The following is a 22410-nucleotide window of genomic DNA, read 5'->3' on the forward strand; positions in this document are numbered from 1 at the left end:
CCTGGGCAGTGGATGTTCTTTACATTACAACCAATTTACCACCAGGGCAGGAGTTGAAAGCAGGAAAAACAAAACAAAACAAAACAACTCCACAAAGGTGTCTGAGGAGATGGCTCAGTTGATAGAATGCTAGCTGTTCTGAATTTGGTCCCCAGAACCCATGTACAAAGCAAAAAAGCAGGGTTTGGTGGTGAGTGCTTATAATTTCAGCACTTGAGGGAAGGGGCAGACCCAGGCAAAACCCTGTGGTTCTGCTAGGTGAGTTCTAGGTAAGGGGGAGACTATACCTCAAACGAGAGAGAGATAGTACACAAGAGGTAACACTCAAAGTTGTTCTCTGGCTTCTGCACACACGTGTGTGTGGACTTGAACACACACCAACGCATACAAACCTCAAAGAGACCCAAGACAATAGCCTTTAAAAAGTTTGTATTTATTAGTCATTGCTAGAGCAATCAATTCTCTTTTCTTATTTTGTTTTTGATTTTTTTAAAAATGTGTGTTTCATCCAGAGTTATACCAAAGCGATTAAAATGAATTTTCTCCTGAGGATATAGCTCCCCAGATTAGAAATGTTTTTTTTTTCTCTCTCTCCCCAATTAGCCACAAAAATAAACCCAAAGAACACACCAACAATCAAACATCATCCCCAAATATCCAGGACAAAAAATAAAATATTTTATTGATCTATCACAGCGAAACACAAAGAGGTGGGGTGGTGAGACATGCTCTGTAAGAGTGGCTCCAGGAAGAACGGGGTTACAGTACTGCATGTGGGGACAACCAGCCCACACAACCCTTTGCACCCTAGGCCAGCATCGGGGTGTGTGGTGGGGACGAGGACAGGCTGCCATGACAGGTGAACCAGGTTGAGAGTGGGTATGCCCAGCCAGCTTAATGGCACCAGGCAGTCAGGATGGACAGATGGATGGATGGATGGATAGATGGATGGATGGATGGATGGATGGATGGATGAGTAGGTGGATAGGTGGTTGGCAGGTGGATTCCATAAGAACAAGGGAGCTATTCCCAGTGTGAGGAGCCATCTGACTCCAGGGTGTCCCAGATGCGGGAAGTAGCTATTGGTAACAGGAGGCAGGGACAAGGGGACCCAAAGAGAGAGGGATCATGTCACCAAATCCATCGTCAAGGCTTCCGGTATTTGGGTACCAATGGGATGCAGCCAGGAATGGCTCCTGGTGGGCAGGGGGAGGTGGGACTGCCCAACAAAGGTGTGCACCATCTTAATAGAGGGGCTTCAGGGAAGGGGGCAATCCCCCCTGGGATACCCTTCCCTCCTCCCTCCCCCCACAAAGAAGAAGCACCAACATGTAGCACCAATTTCCCTTGGAGATGGAGACTGTGGGGGGGAGCTCCTGGGTGGGAAGAGATGGGACACCCGCCCTGGCCTCTGATGTAGGGTGGGGGGAGTTTCTGGTTAGGGCTGCATGGCTGCTGCTGTCTGATTTCCTTGTCCTGTGGGTTTCCAAGGCCACTGGCCTGTTGTCCCCTCCCAGGTGGGGGTCAGGGGGATGGAGGAGGGGGTGGTCATAGAAGGTTTACATTCTCCACCAAGCAGTAGCACCAACGTTGATGAGGTCGCGAGTCAGGGGTCCCCAGAAGATCACTTTCTCTTCCGGCCACAGGATTTCCCAAAGCAGCCCCCACCTGGGTTGGGACAAGGCACAGACAAGTGATGGTCAGCTTGGTCCCTCTGTCTGCTTCCATCCCAGGAAAAATCTGAAAGAAGCTAGTCTGTCCTTCCTTCCTTCCTTTCTTTCTTCCTTCCTTCCTTCCTTCCTTCCTTCCTTCCTTCCTCCCTCCCTCCCTCCCTCCCTTCCGTCCTGAGATTATAGGCATACCCCACCTTGCTTGGTTTTATACTATGCTAGGGATAAAACCTAGAGCTACATTCTCATTGCGCTCTCTCTCTCTCTCTCTCTCTCTCTCTCTCTCTCTCTCTCTCTCTCTCTCTCTGGTTTGGGTTGTTGTTGACACTGTTTCCTACAGAGTCCAGGCTGGCCAATGCTTCTGCCCCAGCCTGCTGAATTCTGAGAAGACCTGTTTAGCAAACCTGGGGATAGATAGATAGCCTGGGGTAGGGAGGTAGCACAGGCTGGTGTCTAGCCCTCATGTAGTTTCTCCCAGATGTGGCCTGTTAGTGCCATCTGGTGGTCTGTCCTGGAAGTCCTTCCCACTCTCATTATCTCAGACTCCTCTGCGCAGAGAGGGACATGGGCAAGAATGTCCAGGCTACACCAAGGGTAAGCATGGAGGGTCCTAGACCTGCTCCCATCTATGAATATATGCATTGACCTCTAACTCTGTGTCTTCCTTCCCTAGGGACAGAGTCTCTACTTACCTTGGTATCCCAGGGCTCCAAGGGCTCCTCCATAGGGCTTCGGTGGTTTTCCTGTGTATGGGGGTGTTGGCAAAGGATGAGGTGGGGAGGATACTGGGTTCCCCTATTTCTACCAGCATCCTCACCTTGTGCCAACTCCACCCTGTTTTTGTAGGCTCCTAAGACCTTCCTGCCAATCAGCCCACCTACCTCTGGTCTTGCTAACACCTTTCTTCCCAGAGTCAAGTTCTGTAGTATTGGGACGGAACCTTGACCTAGTGCATTCTAGACAAGAGCTCTGTTCCTGAGCGACACTCCTGGATCCTATGTGGGGAATTCTAGGCCGGTGCTCTACCAGTGAGCCACGCCCCCAGCCCCTCCCTAGGGGATTCTAGGCAGGGGCTCTACCACTGAGCCACGCCCCCAGCCCCTCCCTGGGGGCTCTACCACTGAGCCACGCCCCCAGCCCCTCCCTGGGGGATTCTAGGCAGGGGCTCTACCACTGAGCCACGCCCCCAGCCCCTCACTGGGGGATTCTAGGCAGGGGCTCTACCACTGAGCCACGCCCCCAGCCCCTCACTGGGGGATTCTAGGCAGGTGCTCTACCACTGAGCCACGCCCCCAGCCCCTCCCTGGGGGGTTCTAGGCAGGGGTTCTATCACTGAATCACGCCTGTAACGTATCAGAAAGATTCTAAGTAAGAGATTTATTGCTGAGCCACTGATTGGAGGGTTCTAGACAGGTAACCTACCACCAATTCACACTCCCAGCCCCTCACTAGGGGTTTCTAAGTAATTGCTTTACTGCTGAGTTACATCAACAGCCCTTAAAAAAGTGTTTATAAAAGACTTTGAGACAGAGTTTTGCTGAGTTGACTAAGTTGTTTGGAATGCTCTCCATTGCCCAGGCTAGTCTTGAACTTTGATCCTTCTGCTTCCGCCTCCATAGCCCCCAATAGTGCTAAGATTCCTTCTACCAACAAGGCTAGTTTATGAGATGTCTTTTTACTGAAGACTCACCACCAACTCCCAGGCCCCCAGCACCACCACCTATGGGGTAAGAAGAAGAAAAGGTAATATCAGTGCGCCCACTTCTGGGAGCCTGCCATGCTCCTCCCTGATTGGAGCAGGACCTGTGATATAGGAACGGGCCAGTCCTGTACTTGGGTAGCAGGAGTTCCTGATTCTGTCTCTGCTCACTGTGGGATCTTTGAATAGTGGTTAGTGGTCTCCGAGCCTCAGTTTACCTCAGGAGAAGTATTACTCAGGAGAAGGAAGCTCTTTGACCCACAGGGACACTGAGAGATATGAAGGGTGTCCCTGTCCTTAGAAAGGTCCTTATGGACCAGATTGGTGTCTGGGCTCATCTTTGGGTCTATTATAGATGGTAGCTCAGCTCTTCTGGACAGATGGAGCAGAGGAGAGGGAAGAGTCTGGCAGAGCCCAGAACAGGGTTCCAGGGCAGGACACTTGGGCATACCTGGATAAATAGGAGAAAGTCCAAAGCCAGGTCTTGCTGCAACTCCTGAAAGAGAGACTTATGGTTGGTGATGTGTGGTGGCAGGCCATGCTGTAGCCTTATCACCTGGTCATGATGTCTGGTACCAGCTCCTTCCCACTGCCGTATGCTACTGAAGCCACATTCTTTGTGGGGTGTTTGTGTGTAGTGCATTTGTGCCTGCAAGCAAGTTCTCTCACTAAACCTTTTGTTTACTAATTTGGCAAAATTAGCTGGGCCAGCAAACTTTAGGGATCCTCCAATCACCTCCTCCCCAGCTTGCAAATTTTACATGCACACTGGGAGTTTGAACTCAGGTCTTCATGTTTGCATTTAAATGCTTTGCTAACTGAGCCATGTCCTCAAGCCTTGAAGTCCCTTTCTTAATTAAATGTCTCTGTCTCATATGCCTGTGTGGTGCCTTGTGGCTTATGCCCTAAGCTTGGTTGGCAGTATGCTCAACTTGGGGGGCGGGTACTCCTTCCATAGTTGCCTCCTGTCCTAGAGCGATTTTTCCATTTACAGACCTCACGTGAATTTAGTTTCCAGAACCCCACTGATTGTCCCCCAGAGCCAAGCAGATCTGAGAACAATACAAGAGTTAGCCATACCTCCACCTGGGAATGGCCTGGCTCCTAGGACACCTCCAAGGCCAGCAGCACCTGGGGAGAGGACAGAGGGGCGTCAGGGTGGACACAAGGCTGCTGGCACTCTGGACAAGACCTTCAGGGGTACCATGAGACAGGCAGGTGTGGGTCGTGGTAATGGGGGTGCAAGCCTGTTGGGGACAGGGAGGCCACAGGGGAATCTCACCATATTTGGCTGCCTTAGCAGCTGCAGCAGGGGACACACCTGGAGGAAACAGGCACAGGAGAGCTCAGCAAAGCCACCTCTCTTTCCCACTCCAGCCCATTTAGCTGATCAGCATCTGCCCCTGACTTGTCCACCCATATCCACATCCCACCATTCCACCATCCCTCCTCCATCACACCCATCTTTCTAATAGTCTCTGTCTCTGTCTGTCTCTGTCTTTCTCTCTCTCTGGTGCTAGGAATGAACTCCAGGATCTAATGCATGCTAGTGTTATACCATTCAGTAATGCTTCTAGCTCTTCACTGGGGATTCTAGGCAGGTGCTCTCCCACTGAGCCAAGCACCAAGCACCTTCCTGGGGGACTCTAGGCAGGGGCTCCACCACTGAGCCAAGCACCAAGCACCTTCCTGGGGGACTCTAGGCAGGGGCTCCACCACTGAGCCATGCCCCCCAGCCCCTCCCTGGGGGATTCTAGGCAGGGGTTTTCCCACTGAGCCACACCCCCAGCCCTTTACTGGGGGATTCTAGGCAGGGGCTCCACCACTGAGCCACACCCCCAGCTCCTCACTGGGGGATTCTAGGCAAGTGCACTACCAGTGATCTATCTCCCTGGACATTAAGCTGCTATTCTATGTCTAGTCTTGGGGAGTACCGCACACAGGGTAGTTTAGGTAGGGAGACACAATGGCAGAGAGAGGAGAGAGAGAGAAGCACACATCCACCATGATGGTAGAGACTTTAGGGAAGTAATTCCTCTCCAGTCTCTGAGTTTTCTTGTCTGAGAAATGGGTCTGACTATAATATGCTAATAAGCCCTCACCTGGTGGGTTGACAGAGAGGAGAAGACAGGTGTTTAGGGACCTCTGTGTCAGCGGGCAGCCCGGTTCCTGCTTGCTTAAGCTCTCTACCCCTTTGCTTTCAGACATGATCTAACATATCCTAGGCTGACCTTGCACTCCCTGAGTAGCTCAGGTTAGCCTTCAACTCATGATCCTCCTGCCTTCGCTTCCTGAGTGCTGGATGACAGTCTGTTTGTCTTCATACCGGCTTTGGTATGCCTCTTTCTCCTTCTCATAAACCTCACTTACTCCTTAACTCCAAGGCCTGCAGCTTACCTACACCAGCTCCCAGTCCACCGGCTCCCAGTCCACCGGCTCCCAGTCCACCAGCTCCCAGTCCACCGGCTCCCAGTCCACCGGCCCCCAGTCCACCGGCTCCCAATCCTCCGGCTCCACCAAGGCCTGAGTGAGGGGAGACCCATGCATTACACACACTGTCAGAAGACTCTCATTAAGACCCTCTTGGCAAGGGGTCCCTGAGCTCCCAGTCATCTCTGGGATTCCCAATGCCCAGAAAGTGGCTGGGCCCCAGGGGCTCAGGGATAGGCCAGGGAAGCTGAACTCTTGCTTACCATACTGGGCAGCCTTAGCAGCAGCTTTGGCAGCAGCAGCGGCAGCAGCAGGGGGTGCAGCTCCTGGGAACACAGGGACTCAAGGAGGAACTGCATGGGAGTCTCAGGCTCCATTTCCAGCCAACCCATTTTGGGGACAGCAAAAACATACCTGCTACTCCACCGGGAACACCAGCCCCACCAAGTCCTCCAGGTCCACCGAGACCTCCAGGGCCACCAAGGCCACCTGCTGCTCCTGTGGAGAGAGGACCAAGGGACAGTACCCATATTTTCATTTGTCGTTTGAAGACCAGATCACTTATAGCTCATGTTGGCTTTGGGTTTTCTGCATGGCTGAGGATGGCTTAGAACTCTTGACCCTCCTGCTTTCATCTCCCAAGTACAGGAGTTTATAGGCATATGCTATATTCTCTATATATATGCCTAGAACTTTGTTCTTTTGACTTTTGTTTTTCTGTTTTTTTTTTTTTTTTTTTTTAATTTCCCTAAGAGAGGGTTTCTCTGTATAGCCCTGGTTGTTCTGGAACTCAGGTTGTAGACTGGGCTGGCTTTGAACTCAGAGATATACCTGCCTCTGCCTCATAAATGCTGGGATTAAAAGTACCACCACCACCCAGCTACTTTTTTCTTTTTTAAAAAGATGTATTTATTTATTTTATGTATATGAATACACTGTAGCTGTCTTCAGACAGGCCAGAAGAGGGCATCGGATCCCATTACAGATGATTGCTGGGAATTGAACTTAGGACCTCTGGAGTCAGAGCTGGACTTTAGAGGAGTCAGTGCTCTGAATCACTGAGCCATCTCTCCAGCCCCTCCTTTTTTCTTTTCTTTTCTTTTTGTCCTAGTGAGATGGTCTCACTAAGTTGCTGAGACTGACCTGGAACTCATGACCTATTGGCCCCATTTCAGCTTCCTGACTGCTAGGATGACAGGTAGCATCCTACCTTCAGAGTCCTATTTCTCAAAGATGTGTTCATACCCTAGGGACATAAGGCAGAAATGCAACCTAGACCTGTGGGACTCTAGGCAAGTTCTCTACCAGTGAATCGCAAACCCAGCCCCTCACTGGGGAATTCTAGGCAGGGGCTCTACCACTGAGTCATGGCCTCAGGCCTTCATTGGGGGATTCTAGGCAGGGGTTCTACCACTGAGCCATGTCTTCAAGCCCTTTGCTTGGGAATCCCAGGCAGGCACTCATCTTTCTTTGGATTATTTTTTTCTGAGTCAGGCTCTCGCTCTTTAGGCCATGCTACCTTTGAACCTGAGATTCTCCTGCCTCAGCCTTTGAAAAGCTGGCCTCCAGGTGTGATCTGCCATTCTAGGCAGTCATACCAGTTTTACCGATGAGAAGGTTGAGGCAAGGAAGAGGTTAAACAGAATGCTGTGTTCAAGGTCCTAAGGGCAGGAAAGGCCCCAGTGGCTGCTCTTCCAGGAGCTCCTTAGTGTGTTTCCCTGGTAAAGTCTGTTGACTAGGGCCAAGAGCAGCTGGCACAGAACCTGAGAGGAAGCTGTGGGTGACCAGGGGCTGTGTGTGTGTGTGTGTGTGGGTGTGTGTGTGTGTGTAGCTGAGGAATGGGATTTTCCGAGGTGGAAATTGGCCTCAAGTAGACAAACTGTGGCCAGTTGGCGCATCCCTGGCAGAGGCCCCCCTGCCTGGCTCTTTAGGAGGCCAGGAATGTGGGGGTCACAGACAGTGTGGGTCTGGCTAGAGTGCCAAGTGGCAAGGCGCGCGGGTCTGCCACGTCCTCCAGGCTGGCGTGTATTGGGCAAAGTCATGCTGACAGAAAAGGAGGAAGGAGGCCTGGGGATGCCTGCACAAGGAATATCCACAACTCCATGGCTCCTTGGCCAAAGGGCAGAGTGGAGCGGGGGCTGAAGCTGCCCAGCCTTGTAGGACCAACATCAGTGACATTCCCTCTGTTCCACAGAAACTGTCAGGGTTGGAGTGGAGCTTGGAGTTAGGAGTTGTTGTAGGTGAGACAGGGTATATATACTACAGCCCAGGTTGGCTCTGGACTCTCCCTGTAGCCAAGGGTAGCCTTCTGGCTCCACTCTCCAGGAGCTAGGATTATAGGTGTGTACCACCATGTCAGGCACAGCAGGTGTGTTTGGCTGCCACACAGGGGTTAATAGGCAAGTGGTAGGACTATGGCTGTCATTCAGATGTCCCTCAGAATGACTGCCCAGCCCTATACTGTCAAGGCTGGCGGGAGTGACAAGGGGACCAGTTGGTGTGTAGCACCCACCATATTTAGCAGCTTTGGATGCAGCCAGGGATCCAGGTACTGTGGAAAAAGGGAAAGAAATCAGTTGCTGAGTTCTGGACCCAGGGTTCTGTAACCTCTTCCAGGAAGCCCATCCTGACTTCTATCTAGATCATATGTTTTAAAGCCCTGAAACTCTATAGCACTCTAGCCAGGGGGCAGGGAGGGGTCTACTTGTAGACACAAGGCTCCAGTATTTTACCCTGACATTGTACAACTGGTACTCCTATGCTTGTCCCTTCTTATACCCTCTAGGCCCAGTGTTGCCTGACTGTGACTGGGCCCATAGTGAGGCTCAGCAGTCACATGATGAAGAACTGGGGTTCCTAGTGATATCCTTGTCCTAGTGCATTTTCAGAAAGATAACAGACTGGCCTGGAGAAAGAAACGTTTACCTTCCTTTCTGTGGGTGTTAGGTGGGCTCTTTTGACTGGTCTGCAGCCTCGTTACACCTCCCTCTAAAACCTTACATTCTGGAGTTGTTGGGCATCCCCTCTCTCCCCTACTACCCCATTTGCTCTATTTCTGCTTGGTACTGGAAATGGAACCCAGGACCTCACCCATGCTAGGCAGGGGCTCTACCCCTGAGCCATATTCTGGCCCCTCACTGGGGGGTTCTAGGTAGGTGCTCTAACCATTGTGCTACTGGACTAGCCTCTGTTGTATTGTGTCTGTCTGTCTATCTTTTAAGATAGCATCTTACAATATTATGCAGGTCAGCCTTGGAGCCTTTCTACAGGGCAGGCTGGTCTTGAACTCGTAAGCCTCATGTCTCAGCCTCCTGAGTAGCTGAGATGGCAGGCCTGTACCCATATGTTTTTGCCAGCTCAGGAAAACCTAATGGATGCTGGGTAGAGATAGAGTCCTGGGAGGAGGTGGGTCCTCTTTCTTTGAGCTCAAGTGTATTTTCTACCAAATTATAGAATTTTCCTTACCTGCTCCAGCTCCAAATCCAGGGACACCAGCACCAGCCCCAAATCCAGGGACACCAGCACCAGTCCCAAATCCGGGGACACCAGCACCAGCCCCAAATCCGGGGACACCAGCTCCAAGCCCAGCGGCAGCTCCTGCAGAGAGGATGGTAGTAGATGGTTCTATATATGTGGAATGTTGCCCCTGGGAGGCGCCCTAACTCAGGAGCTGAGTCAGACCTCCAAGGGAGCAGAGGCCTCCTCCCCAGCTTAGTCCTGCCGGCTTACACCAGATTCCATGTTTTTATTATTGTGTATCTAAATAATTTATTCTTATTTTATGTGCATTTGTGTTTTGCCTGTGTGTTTGTGTGAGTATCAGATCTTGGAGGTATAGACAGTTGTGACCTGCTATTTAGGTGATGGGAATTGAACCCAGGTCCTCTGGAAGAGCAGTCAGTGCTTTTAACCCTTGAGCCATGTCTCCAGCCCCAATTCTTATTGTTTTTTTGAGACAAGGTCTTCTTGCTAGCCTGGAACTATATATAGACCAGGCTGGCATCAAACTCACAGAGATCTGCCTACCTCTGCCTCCCAAGTGCTGGGATTAGAGGTGTGCACTACCATTCTTAGCTTTTGGAGAAAATCTATTTAATTCCCACCCATGCCAAGGTCTCAGGTACCCAGGCTGGACTTAAACTGAAGGTACTCTTTTTGTTGTTGTTGTTTTTTTGAGACAGGGTTTCTCTGTATAGCCCTGGCTGTCCTGGGGCTCACTATGTAGACCAGGCTGGCCTCGAACTCAGAAATCCACCTGCCTCTGCCTCCCAAGTGCTGGGATTAAAGGCGTGTGCCACCACACCTGGCTCTGAAGGTACTCTTGAATTGCTGGTCCCGTTGCTTCTATCTCACAAGCTCTGGGATGGGTTTATAGGTATGCACCACCATGCCTGTTTTAGGCAGTGCTGGGGATGGAAGCCAGGGCTTCGTGCATGCTAGGTAAGCCCTCTATCATCTGAAGCGCATCCTCACCCTGAACCTCTTACATTCTCCTAGTGACCTTCTATGTGTAGCTGTGCCATCGACCCCCGCACACTTGATACATAAACTAAAAGAAGCCGGAAGCCACTCAGCTATCTTGGGAACCAAGACTGGAAGCCAGGCCTCCCTCTTGCTGGGTCTGTACTTCTGAGCCCTCTGCTAGGTGACATGGGCATCTTAAAGACAGTAGGGATGGATCTGAGAGGCTGTGTCCTGTGGCTATGTGCCCTGGCCGGGTGGGGGTGGGTGGGGACAGCAGAGAGAAATCAAAGCGCACTCACTGTACTGGGCTTTGGCAGCTGCCTTAGCAGCAGATTTAGCGGCAGCCGGTGACCCTGCTCCTGGAGAGAGAGGAAGAATATTCAAGATGGCACCCGTGAAGGTTCCAGGGAACCCTTGGTCCCACTCAATCCACCATAGCTCACCTCCAAGACCGCCAGGACCAGCTCCAATACCAGTAACACCACCAGGGCCGACTCCACCAGGAACCCCTCCAACACCAACTCCACCGGGAATCCCACCAACACCAACTCCACCGGGAATCCCACCAACACCAGGGCCCAAACCTAAAAGAGAAGGAATAGTTTATCTGTAATCAAGGCCTAAACAAAGAGAACAGGAGCTGTTGCAAAGAGCCTCAGCTGAGTCAGGAGCTGTGGGTTCCCTTCCCAGCCGTGGAAAAGACTTGCTGTATGATCTTGGGGCCAGATATTTTGCCTTGCTGGGCCTCTTTTTGCTCCTATGTAATAAGAGTCAGATGTAAATCTAGTCATTTGTAACCTTTTGAGGGATGATAGGGACACTTTGGAGGCTGGCTTGAGGACGGTGGAGGACAAGCAGGTTTGTTCTTTGTTGTTTGTTTCACTTTTTTCTTTTTTAGTATTAGAGAATAAATGGGAGGCCTTGAACATGCTAGGTAAGTGCTCTACCACTGAGCCACGCCCCCAGCCCCTCACTGGGGGATTCTAGGCAGGGGCTCTACCACTGAGCCACGCCCCCAGCCCCTCACTGGGGGATTCTAGGCAGGGGCTCTACCACTGAGCCACGCCCCCAGCACCTCACTGGGGGATTCTAGGCAGGTGCTCTACCACTGAGCCATGCTCCCAGCCCCTCACTGAGGGACTCTAGGCAGGGGCTCTACCACTGAGCCACACCCCCAGCCCCTCACTGGGGGATTCTAGGCAGGGGCTCTACCACTGAGCCACACCCCCAGCCCCTCCCTGGGGGATTCTAAGCAGGAGTTCCACTGCTGCTGCTGAAAAGGTCCCATATTTTTCATTATTATTATTATTTACTTTGAGACAGGGTCTAACTAAATTTCTCAGTCTGGCCTTGTACTTTCAATACTCTTGCCTTAGCTCCTTGAGTAGCTGGGCCAAGACTCAGCACCCTCAGCCTATGACGGGACCCCAGCTGAGCTCCTAGAAGTGGAGCACCTACTATTAATCATATTCAGGATTAACACATTTAGGAAATGTATACATTCTTGGGGCTATTGAGGGTGACCTTGACATCTATCAAGAAATGCAGCCCATCAAGGGGATAAGGCTGGACTCTAGCTTGAGATTCAGAAGAGAACCAGTCCTAGTTGGACTTGGGGAACCAGGAGCTTTCAGAAGTAGGTTGGGGCAGGTCATGGAGGGCTTGGCAGTCCTACACTGCTAGAGAGGAGCAGATAATCTAAAGGTTTGAGAGCAGCTCACACGCAGGGCTGGGGATGTGGCTTAGACAGTAGAGTGCTCACCTGGCACACAGTAAGTCCTGGGTTCTATCCCCTAGTACTGCATAAACAAAGTTCAGCACTACATGCCTGGAGTCCCAGTGTATGAGGGGTGGAGACAGAAAGAGCAGGAGATCAAGGCCACCCTTAGCCCCTCAGCAGGAGGTGTGGGAAGCCTCTGGTCTGGGGTCAATGGCCAGGTACAGAGGGGTACCACTTAGCATACTGACCTGCTTTGGCAGCTGCTTTAGCGGCGGCGGCGGCAGCTGCAGCTGCAGGGGTACCTGCTCCTATTTGGATAAAGAGAGCATAAGATGAGGCAGCCCTGAGCCTATGGGGATTTCAGTCCTGTTTAGGATGCTCTTACGTAAAAATTTCCTCAGAGCACTTTTATCCCAAGCTGTCATAGGAAATGACTCCTTCCTCATCCTTTTAAAAAAAAAAAAGGCGTCCCCGCACACACATGTTTACAAAAGTTTTGTTGGGCATTTAACTAAGAAAGTATTGACTATATAGATCTGTTTTGCGAAATTTGACTTCTCAGAGGTTTCTTCCCATATATGAGTACAGGAATCACACCATTCAGAGAGGTCCTCCTTGTCTTGTTTCTGATCCTACAATGTACTTGAGGCAGTGTCTCTCACTGAGTCCAGAGCTCGCTGTCTCAGCTATCCTGGGGATAGGCTTTGTCTGGGGAGTCCCTGTCTCCATCATCCATATCCTAACAGTACGGCAGGCCACCATGGCCACTGGCTTTTATGTGGGTTCTGGGGAATTTAACCTCTGCCCATCAAACTTATTGCAATGCAAATGTTCCTTATCTCCCTGCACCATCTCCCAAGTGCCCCCTCTCTCTCCTTTTAAACTTTACATTAATTAATGAACCAATTTATTTATTTACTTATTTGTGTGTGTGTGCATGCTTGCATGTGCCCCAGCACACACATGGGTGTCAGAAGACAACTTATGCCAGTCAGTTCTCTCGTTCCAACATGTAGGATTTCAGGATTCGAACTCAGGTCCTCAGGCTTGGCTGCATGTACCTTTACCCACAGAGTGACCCTTCTTTCTTTGCAATATTGGAAATGAACCTGAGCGCTTTTGCATGTTCCACAAACATGTTCACTACTTAGCCACACTCCTAGTCCTAGTTCCTTTATAAACAAAAAAATTACAGAAGGATAGTTTTATCCTAGAGGGGGAAGAAGAATGCAGAAGAGAAATTGGGAAAGCCTTGGATACTAAGGTCTTTCAATCATCTCCCTTTGATCTCTGATTGGTGGATAACAAAGGACCTAAGGTCACTTGAGTGAAGGGTCTTCTGTTGGTAAGGAACTAGAGATACACCAGAAGCAGATCACTGAACTCTGGGTGATAGGAGGCTCTAGAGCTGGCTGAGTATCCCCAGGAAGGGAGAGGCTTGCCAGGGATCAGCAGCCAGGTCCCTATAGAGGGCCTCTCCCCATTCAACTGCTTTAGGGGAAGCTCTCCCTGTTTCCCTGCTCGTCTTTGGTATCAGTTTTCCTATCTGTAAAATGCCAAACCCCAAGGCTCTTTTATAAAACCATACAGACCCATCTCAGGATGGGAAACACGGCTCACCTGGCACTCCACCAGCTCCCGGCACACCTGGTACTGCACCTGGCAGTGCACCTGGTACTGCACCTGGCACCAGGCCTCCCAGGGTTCCAGCTCCTCCAGCACCTGCAGGAGAGAAGAAAGAACCCCTGCATTCTCACCTCATCCATCCATCCATTTATCCACCACCACCCACGCCCCCACATGTATACATGTGTGTATAGGTAAATGGAGACGGAGGTGGGAGGCAGACATGTCTGGCACCTTCAACTCACTCTTCTGGAGTGAGCTGGCAAACAACGTATCAATAATCTTAACAGCAAAAGGAAGTGGTGGAAGAGTTGAACACGGTTTAGAAGGCAGCTGGGGGTTGTGGATTTGTATCTTTGCCCAGGAGGCCCGAGTGTGAGGCTGCTCAGCCCTCACTCAGCCTGGCCTCCACAGAGAGAGGGGCATCAGACAGGGCAACGCCACTTACCATACTTGGCAGCTTTGGCGGCGGCAGCAGCAGCAGCTGGGCTTGCACCTGCAGGAAAAAGAGAAGAGCAGGTGGGCACACGGATAGAAGAGTTAAAAGGATGGGGAGGTGGAAGACAGGTGGTCAGGCAGGTAGGGGAGTAGGTCGGTGGCTAGAAGGATGGGCGGATGGGTGGGTGAATGGACCAATGGATAGATGGGTAAATGGTGGATGAATAGATGCATAGACTGAAGGATACAGATAGATATAGATGGATAGATGAATAGATAGGTAGGTAGATAGATAGATGGATAGATGGATGGCTACACAGATGGCTGGAGAGATGTGTGTATACACGTGAGTGGTTATATGGATGAATGGGAAATGGGTGGTGTGTGGATGTATAGATAAGTGAGATGACAAGGTGGATGGATAAATGGATGACTAGGCAATAGATTAATGGGCAGGTGGATGGATAAATAGATGAGTGTAGGGATGATGGATTGATAGATGGATGAACAATAGATGAATGGATGGACCAATAGAGAAATTAATGAGTTGATTTTTTTTTTTTGCCCAGATTATTGTTGAGCAAGGATTGTAGCTTTCCCAGTTCCTAAATGCTATGACAATTGCTGCTCTCTTTCCTAGCACACCAAAGCCCACATCTCCTCCCCAAGTCTCTGCATGATTTGACCTATTTCTCTTCCCTTAGCTTCCCAGAGGTGGGACTAAAGCTCTTGGGGAAAGATACCTCCAAGTCCGGCTCCAGCTCCAACACCATAGCCAGGAAAGCCACCAGCACCAACCCCATATGTCGGGATGCCAACTCCACCTCTGGCTCCTGTGGAGGAGAGAGAAGACATAAGAGTCTCTAGTGATGCTGGACAAGCTCTGGAAGGATGCTCACTAGCTGGGAGAAAGGATGCATGCTTCCTTTAATCTGGTCCTTGGGGATAGGAAACTGGGATTCGTAGGGTCCCTGACTAGACGCCTCCATGAATCCCGAGTCTTCCCTGGGTATTTGGGGCAACACCCTTTTGTTGTGGTACGGTGAGTAGGTTTACTCTCGCCAGGTCTTCTGTCCTTTGAAGGGACTTTGGTCAAAGCATGGGACACTATTTAGATTGGGGATGGCATTCTGGGGTGGTCCTGAGACAATTGGTAGACACTATCCTGGGATCCAAAGGATTCAAGTAGCTCTGCCTGGGGCTTTCCCTGGGTGAGCTGTTCTCCTCCAAGCAAGAGGATGGAGGGCTTTTTACTCCGGCAAGCAGAATCCAGAACAGGGATGGACAGGGCACGTACCGTATTTGGCAGCTTTGGCAGCAGCTTTAGCAGCTGCAGCTGGTGACACAGCTCCTGGAGAGATCAGGGGGACACAATGCTCAGGAGATGGTCAATGTATATCTCCATTATTATTATTGTTATTATTATCTGTAGAGCTGTGAGATATCTACGTCTCTGTCTATCCATTTGCTCTCTGTCCTTAGGTCTCAGTCTACCTACCCACCCACCAGTTCTCTGTCCATTTGTTGATTAATGGATGGATGGATAAATGCATGGATGAGTGTATGCATGGGTGTATGGACAGATGGAAGGATGGAGGGATGCATGGATGGAAACCTAGACATCAGTCTCTTAGTCATCCACAGCTGTATCCATCTAGTCATCAGCTTACGCATCCACCTGCCCATCTGTTCATCAGCTCATCCACTGTACTACCTGTCTGTCAACAGCTTATCTACCCACCTGGCCATCAGCTGGTCTGTCAGCCTGTCTATCTGTCTATCCATCACTGTAGCCACTCATTTGCCCATGCGTGCATGCATCCATCATCCTTCTAACCACATATGCAGATTCCTCCCTGCATGCCCATCTGGTTTTCCATCTGATAACTCGTCTTCCTGACTGCTCTTAGCCCCTCCTATCTACCTGCATATTCACCTATTCTTGCATCTACTCAGCCTCTGCTCACTCATTGGTCATTGGTCAGTTCAACTGCTCATCAACATGACCACTTCTCTGGCCACTCACTTGACCATTTACCAATCTAGCCACTTGCCTGTCCATCTGCCACTTACTGAGTACCTACTTAGCTAAGGGATGGGGCATATTAATGAAAGGCATGGTTATTGCCTTGGCAACATACTGTGGATTATGAGGGAAGCTGGAGATGTTGCTGTTGCTAGAAGCTAGCTAGAAAGTTATTATAATCCAAAAGGGAGAGTATTAGATTTGGCTAAGAGTATATATAGGTGAATGAGGTTTTGGGGAGGATACAAAGTCTCGACAATATTTTATATATTGCTTACACACACACACACACACACACACAGCCCAACTTACCTGGTCCACCCACAATGCCTGGACCTCCAATACCAGGGCCCCCAACACCTGGGATGCCACCAACACCAGGAATGCCACCAACACCAGGAATGCCACCAACACCTGGGATTCCAGCACCTGGGAGCCTAACTCCTGGTCCACCAGGCACTAAACCTCCAGCAGCTCCTGTAGATGGAAAGAGGATTGTCCTGGACTGAGCCTTGTGGAAACCTCAGTATAGGTCAGTTTGGGGATCACAGTCTATACCGAGTGAAGGATCCCATGCGGATGAGTTGGTGACCCCTCTACAAAGATCCAACTCATCAGAGAGCAGAGGATGAACTAAGATGGAGCCCAAAGGGACCTCTTGTTTGGATATATAGCTGGAAGAACATGATTCATTCTAAAATGAAATCAAAATGTCTGCTTTAGGAACCTAGACTGTGGGGTTTTTTGTTTGTTTGTTTTTGCTTTGTTCTTTTGTTATCATGTTTTAATTTGCAGTACTAGGAAGTGAATCCACGACTTTGCATACGCTACTGCTCTACCCCTGAACCACATCACAGCTTCCTTCTAGGGGATTCTAGGCAGGGGCTCTACCACTGAACCATGCCCCCAGCCCCTCACTGGGAGATTCTGGGCAGGGGCTCTACCACTGAGCCACGCCCCCAGCCCCTCACTGGGGGATTCTGGGCAGGTGTTGTATGGCAGCATCCTTTTCCCTGCAAACTCCATGTAGAGTGGGAGCTGCCTTTGAGACTGAGTGACCAGTATGGATAAAAGCCTCCTTTTGGGGAAGGTCAGAGATGTCCCTAGGTGAACAGAGGTAAAGTCTACCCCTCCTCATGGATCTCCAGTGTTCATGCAATGCCCCAAGCCTTCCATTTCCTGAGGGGGCACTTACCATACTTAGCAGCCTTAGCAGCAGCCTTTGCAGCAGCAGCTGCTGCAGGAGTTCCAGCGCCTGGAAAGACAGGCACAGAGGGTGAGGTGTTGCCGCTGTGGCCCCTCAAGGACACCTCCACCCTCCAGCTGGGAGAAACATTACCTGCAATGCCTCCAATCCCAGGAATTGCGCCAGCACCACCAGGAATGCCACCCCCTCCAACACCAGGGAGGACTCCAGCTCCCCCAGCACCTGCTGGGACAAGATGACATGTGACTCCCCCGGAGCTTCTGAGGCCAGACAGGAAAGCTCCAGAGGGGTCAGCACATTGTGTGTGTGCGCATGTGTGTCCATATGCATGTACTTGCATATGTGTGCCAAGGCCAGATGTTAACCTTTCCTCAGGAACTTTTGTCCCTCTTTTCCCTTTTCTTACATGTGTGCATATGTACGTGTTTATGCATGTTTTTCCATGCATGTGGAAGCACATGCACATGGGTGTTCGTGCATCTGTGTGTACGTGCATGCGGAGGCCCAAGGTTGATGGCGTGGAACCGTCCTTGATGAATTTTCACTTTAACTGTTGGGGCAGGGACTCTCCATCAATACGGCTAGTCTTACTAGCCAGCTTGACTCTGAGGAACTCCCCATCTCTGCCTTCCAAGGGGGAACCCAAATCCTCATGCTTGCTAAGCCAGTGCTTTAACCACTGAACTATCTCCCCGGACCCCATCTTGATTTTTGAGACTAGATCTCTTCCTTTTGCCTGGACTGTGTGTGCCAGCTAGCCTGGCTGGCCAGTGAGTCACAGGTGTCTACCTGTCTCTACTACCCCAGCACTATGATTATAAATGTGTGCAGTCTTGCCTCCTTTTTTAACATGATTAGAGAGGCTTGGGACTCAGGCTCTCATTCTTGTGTAGCAAGCACTATACTGACTGAGTTGTCTCCCTAGGCTCCTTACCGTCTGCTGTTTTGTGAGACAGGGTCTCAATTAGGTGGCTCAGGCTGGCCTTGAACTATGTATCAATCCTGCTACCTCAGCTTCCTGATGGGCTATCCTTTCACCCAGGAACAAGCCTCAGTATCTCCAGCTGGGCTTGTCTGGAAAGGTTCCCGCCCCAGGATTCTCGGGTTTGCCCCTAAAGTGTCCATTTCAGCTTGCTCATTAAGGGAGTCTGATGTTCACAGACAAATCCCTTTCTAATCACCTCTACATGCTGACAAACCACAAGCTCCGTTCCGTGGGCCAGAGGGGCCCCCAAAGGAATGCTGAAGGTTTCCTTTCCCTGTGTTCCGAAGACTCAGCCAAGTTCATGATCCAAGTGTCTGGCTGCCCAGCTCTGGCAGCCCCTGTCTCCAGGCTCTCCAGTTCCCATATTCCAGCTATTCCCACCAATCCCAGTCTGCCAAGGGGCCTCAGTGCCTGGAGAAAAGCCTGGGGGCTTCCCAGGGCAGGATCAGTTTTTCCTCTAACTTCTGCCTCCTTAGTTGGTAGGGCCTTCGGTCCCCTCCTGGTATGGAGATAGGAAGGCCTCCTGGATTGGAGACCAAGGAGAAAATTTTGGCCCTCCATCTGGATGCAAAGAGGATACCTCTGCCATACCATGGCCACAGCTAGGCACTCCAAGGGACTGTGGGCTTGGGGAGGGGTTACATTTTTTGTGGTATATGTGAAACAGATATATAACATTAAAAAATGCTTATAGAGGTGCTGCTTATATCTCTTTCTCTAATGGCCATGGTACCCATCCTCAAAATTCCTACGTACCTGTCACCACCCCCCAAATGCTGAGTCCTCACAGTCAGTGTCTGGCCCACAGGGCGAATATCCCCGTCCCCTTGTAGGCTAAGGTCTTGAATGACAGGTCACACTCTCCAGTTAGCTTTTCTCATTTTCCCCATGGAGAAATAATGACTCTGTCAGGGATGTGTCCACATCCCCTGAGATAGGCAGGTGGAGAAAGAGGCGCTGGATGGAGGGGAGGAAGGATGGGGGAGGGACAGGAGGCATAGATGAGGGAGGGTGGGCGAAAGGATGAGAGATGCCTGAGTGGAGGGATGGGTGTGTGTATATGTATGGATCAGGAAGGAATAGGTTTGGGAGGAAGAGGGGTAGGGTAGGTGGGTGGATAGGAGATGGATGGAGGGAAGAAGGAAGAGATAGAAAGATGAGTGGATGGATGAATTAAAGGAAGGAGGGTGACAGAGGTAGTGAGGGAAGAATAGGGAAGGGAGGGAGGTGTGAAGGGATGGATGCAGAGATGTGTGATAGAGGCATGGATAAGGGATGGATGCTGGAAGGGAGAGGTGGAGGAATGGATGCGTGGATGGATGGATGGATGGATGGATAGAGTGAGGGAAAGAGGGAAGTGTAGAGGGAAGGATAGAGAGGAGGGATGAATGAATGGAGAAGACCAAGGAACAGAGGGGTTGATGGGTGGGTAGGGTATGGGTAGATGGAAGGAGGGAGGGAGATGTGGAGGGATAGGTAGGTGGATAGAGGAAAGGGGAGGGGGCGCTACACACACCAGTCACGTTGTTGAAAAGGGGATAGGGGATACAGAAACCACCTGGCTTGTTCTAACCATCACAGGATGGCAAGGGTCCCCAGGACACTCACCATACTTGGCTGCTTTAGCTGCTGCTGCCGCCGCCTGGGATCCGACCCCTGGAAGAGGGGAGGTGAGGGCACACTAAAGATGGTGCTGGTGTCCAGATATCCCCAGACCACTGTGCTCCCAGCCTCACAGACACTCAGATGTAGCTGGGGGCTTCATAGCTAGTAAAGGCCAAAGAGCTGCCCCAACCCAGCTCAGAGTTTAGGCTTGGACCAAGGTCTTCATGCAGGGCGGGTTAGCTGGTGTTTTGGAGGCAGGGTGGGTTAGCTGGTGTTTTGGAGGCAGGGTGGGTTAGCTGGTGTTTTGGAGGCAGGGTGGGTTAGCTGGTGTTTTGGAGGCAGGGTGGGTTAGCTGGTGTTTTGGAGGCAGGGTTGGTTAGCTGGTGTTTTGGAGGCAGGGTGGGTTAGCTGGTGTTTTGGATAGTCCTTGAAGATAAAGGCATTGGTGTCCCTCTGGCTGAAAGCAGGCGAGGTTTTCTTTCCCCTTACCTGTCCCTGTTGGGTAGCCAGCCTTGCCCCCCGCACCAGCGACTCCTGTAAAGAAGATGCTTGGTTGTCACTCACATAGACGTTGCCACTCTGCTGTCCCCTGTCCCACTTGTCCTAAGTCTCCCCCGTCACCTCCAACAAAACTGTACAGATACAAGCATGCATAGGGGATGCCATCCCATTTTATAGGCAAAGACACTGAGGCTTAGAGAAGGAAACAATGGCTTGCTCAAGGTGTTGTGATAAGAAAGGGCTGTAACTGAATGCTAGGCCAAGTTCCCTATGTTCATTTTTGTCCTTTGGGAATTTTTTATTCTAGTGCCTTGCTGGGTGCTTTTTTGGCCCATGGCTGGGACCTCAGTACACTTTCCAACCCATAGAACCAGAAAGGACTAGAGCCCCACAAACCCATGAGGGCATTACTTACCATAGGGCAATTTCCCGTTGGTATAGGGCAGTCCGTAGCCACCTATGGACAGGGTAAAGGATGGATGGGGTGAAGGGTTAGTGCATGGATGGATTGTCGGGGGAGAGACAGGGGTGAGAGGATGGAGTATGTAGGGTACATGGATCACGGAGGGAGGAATCATATAACGGATGGAGAGAAAGAGGGATGGATGGAGAGATGAATTAGAAGGAAGAAATGATGGATAGATGAATGGAAAAGAGTAGGTCAGAGGAAAGCAGGATAGTGGAGGGATAAATGCTTACAAGGAAGAAGTGATAGATGGAGAGGAATGGATGGAGAGAAGGAGTGATGGATGGATGGACAGATGGATGGATGGATAGATGGAAAGTTGGTAGAAGGAAGGAGTGATGGATGATGGATAGGTGAATGGATGGACAGAGAGATGGATGAAAAGTGGATAGAAGGAACGAGTGATGAATGGATGGATGGATGGAGAGATAAGTGGGTCGAAGGAGTGATGGATGATGGATAGATGATGGGTGGACAGATGGATGGACAGACAGTTGGATGGATAGATGGAAAGTAGGTAGAGGAAGGAGTGATGGATAGATTGGCGGAGGTAGGGCTAGATGCCTTTCTTGTCTCCCATCTGCCTGATTGGACAAACTTCCCCCATAACAGATGTTTCTTACTCACTTGAGGATCAATCACTACTTGTTAATAAAGTCTATCAGGTAGAGAGACCAAAGAGAGGACAGGCACTCCTCTTCAGACCTAGGTACCAGCATGGCCCCTGGGGTCTGAGTGCCTCCCCCTGTGCGTGCTCCCACAGGGGCTATGCTACTGTCTGGACTGTGATGGCTGTGATAGAGGTGACAGGGCGGCGATAGTGGGTAGCTAGACCTGGTAGGAGTCTTTCTAATGCATGGTGGGGTTTTCTTTCTTTCTTTTTCTATTCATTCTCTTGTTTTGTTTTGTGGTAGGGTCCCACTCTGTAACCCAGGCTGGCCTCCAAATCATTGTATACCTCACTAGTAGCCCAGGCTGGCCTTGAAATTACATAATACTCCTGCTTCCAGCCTCCAGAGTTCAGGGATTATACCCCAGTACAACAATGCCTCCTCCCCTATATAACTATATATATATATATATATATATACATATATATATATATGTGTGTGTGTGTGTGTGTGTATGTATGTATGTATATATACATATATGTGTGTATATGTATGTATATATACATATATGTGTGTATATGTATACATGTGTGTATATATACATATATGTGTGTATATGTATATATGTGTGTGTATGTACACAGGTGTGTGTGTGTATACGTGTACATGTATGTACAGAGGCTAGACAACAAACCTCAGTGTAATTGCTCAGGGGCTGTCCATCTTGACTCTCACAAGGACCTGGGGCTGGCTGAGTAGGTTGGAATGGCTGGCCAGCAAGCTTTAAGGATCCTCTTGTTTCTACCTCTCCAGCATTGGGATCATAAGTGTACCCTACCATTTCTGACTTTTTTTTTTCTCTTTTAATGTGGGCTCTGAGGAATGAACTCAGGTCCTTGTACTTGTGCGACAGTTTACCAAATGAATCGTCTCCATAGCTCTGTAGATGGTAATGCTTATCC

At 50.3% G+C, this 22410-nt stretch overlaps 1 protein-coding gene across 4 annotated transcripts in view; it reads right to left on the reverse strand.

The window, feature by feature from the left end:
• Window positions 1-656: 656 nt before the first annotated feature.
• Eln (elastin) overlaps window positions 657-22410 on the reverse strand; it is a 45198-nt gene continuing 23444 nt past the window's right edge. Inside the window, exons 14-37 of one of the 4 annotated variants that reach the window (XM_021163395.3) lie at window positions 20787-20828; window positions 20360-20404; window positions 19874-19921; window positions 17413-17502; window positions 17269-17328; window positions 16386-16550; window positions 15345-15398; window positions 14791-14880; window positions 14058-14105; window positions 13604-13705; window positions 12232-12291; window positions 10707-10847; window positions 10563-10622; window positions 9265-9396; window positions 8312-8350; window positions 6214-6297; window positions 6063-6125; window positions 5767-5892; window positions 4652-4690; window positions 4450-4500; window positions 3821-3865; window positions 3361-3390; window positions 2363-2413; window positions 657-1668 (exon numbers count right to left, since the gene is read on the reverse strand). In XM_021163395.3, the coding sequence (XP_021019054.1) occupies window positions 1625-1668; window positions 2363-2413; window positions 3361-3390; window positions 3821-3865; window positions 4450-4500; window positions 4652-4690; window positions 5767-5892; window positions 6063-6125; window positions 6214-6297; window positions 8312-8350; window positions 9265-9396; window positions 10563-10622; window positions 10707-10847; window positions 12232-12291; window positions 13604-13705; window positions 14058-14105; window positions 14791-14880; window positions 15345-15398; window positions 16386-16550; window positions 17269-17328; window positions 17413-17502; window positions 19874-19921; window positions 20360-20404; window positions 20787-20828 (1709 nt within the window). In that variant the 3' untranslated portion in view covers window positions 657-1624. Of the gene's footprint in view, window positions 1669-2362; window positions 2414-3360; window positions 3391-3820; window positions 3866-4449; window positions 4501-4651; window positions 4691-5766; window positions 5893-6062; window positions 6126-6213; window positions 6298-8311; window positions 8351-9264; window positions 9397-10562; window positions 10623-10706; window positions 10848-12231; window positions 12292-13603; window positions 13706-14057; window positions 14106-14790; window positions 14881-15344; window positions 15399-16385; window positions 16551-17268; window positions 17329-17412; window positions 17506-19873; window positions 19922-20359; window positions 20405-20786; window positions 20829-22410 lie in introns of all 4 variants that reach the window. The other 3 variants (XM_085837253.1, XM_029477966.2, XM_085837254.1) reach the window with 3 other exon arrangements.

Source organism: Mus caroli, unplaced genomic scaffold (genome assembly GCF_978045245.1).
Source record: "Mus caroli unplaced genomic scaffold, Mus_caroli_1 scaffold_4, whole genome shotgun sequence".
Lineage (NCBI taxonomy): Eukaryota > Metazoa > Chordata > Mammalia > Rodentia > Muridae > Mus > Mus caroli.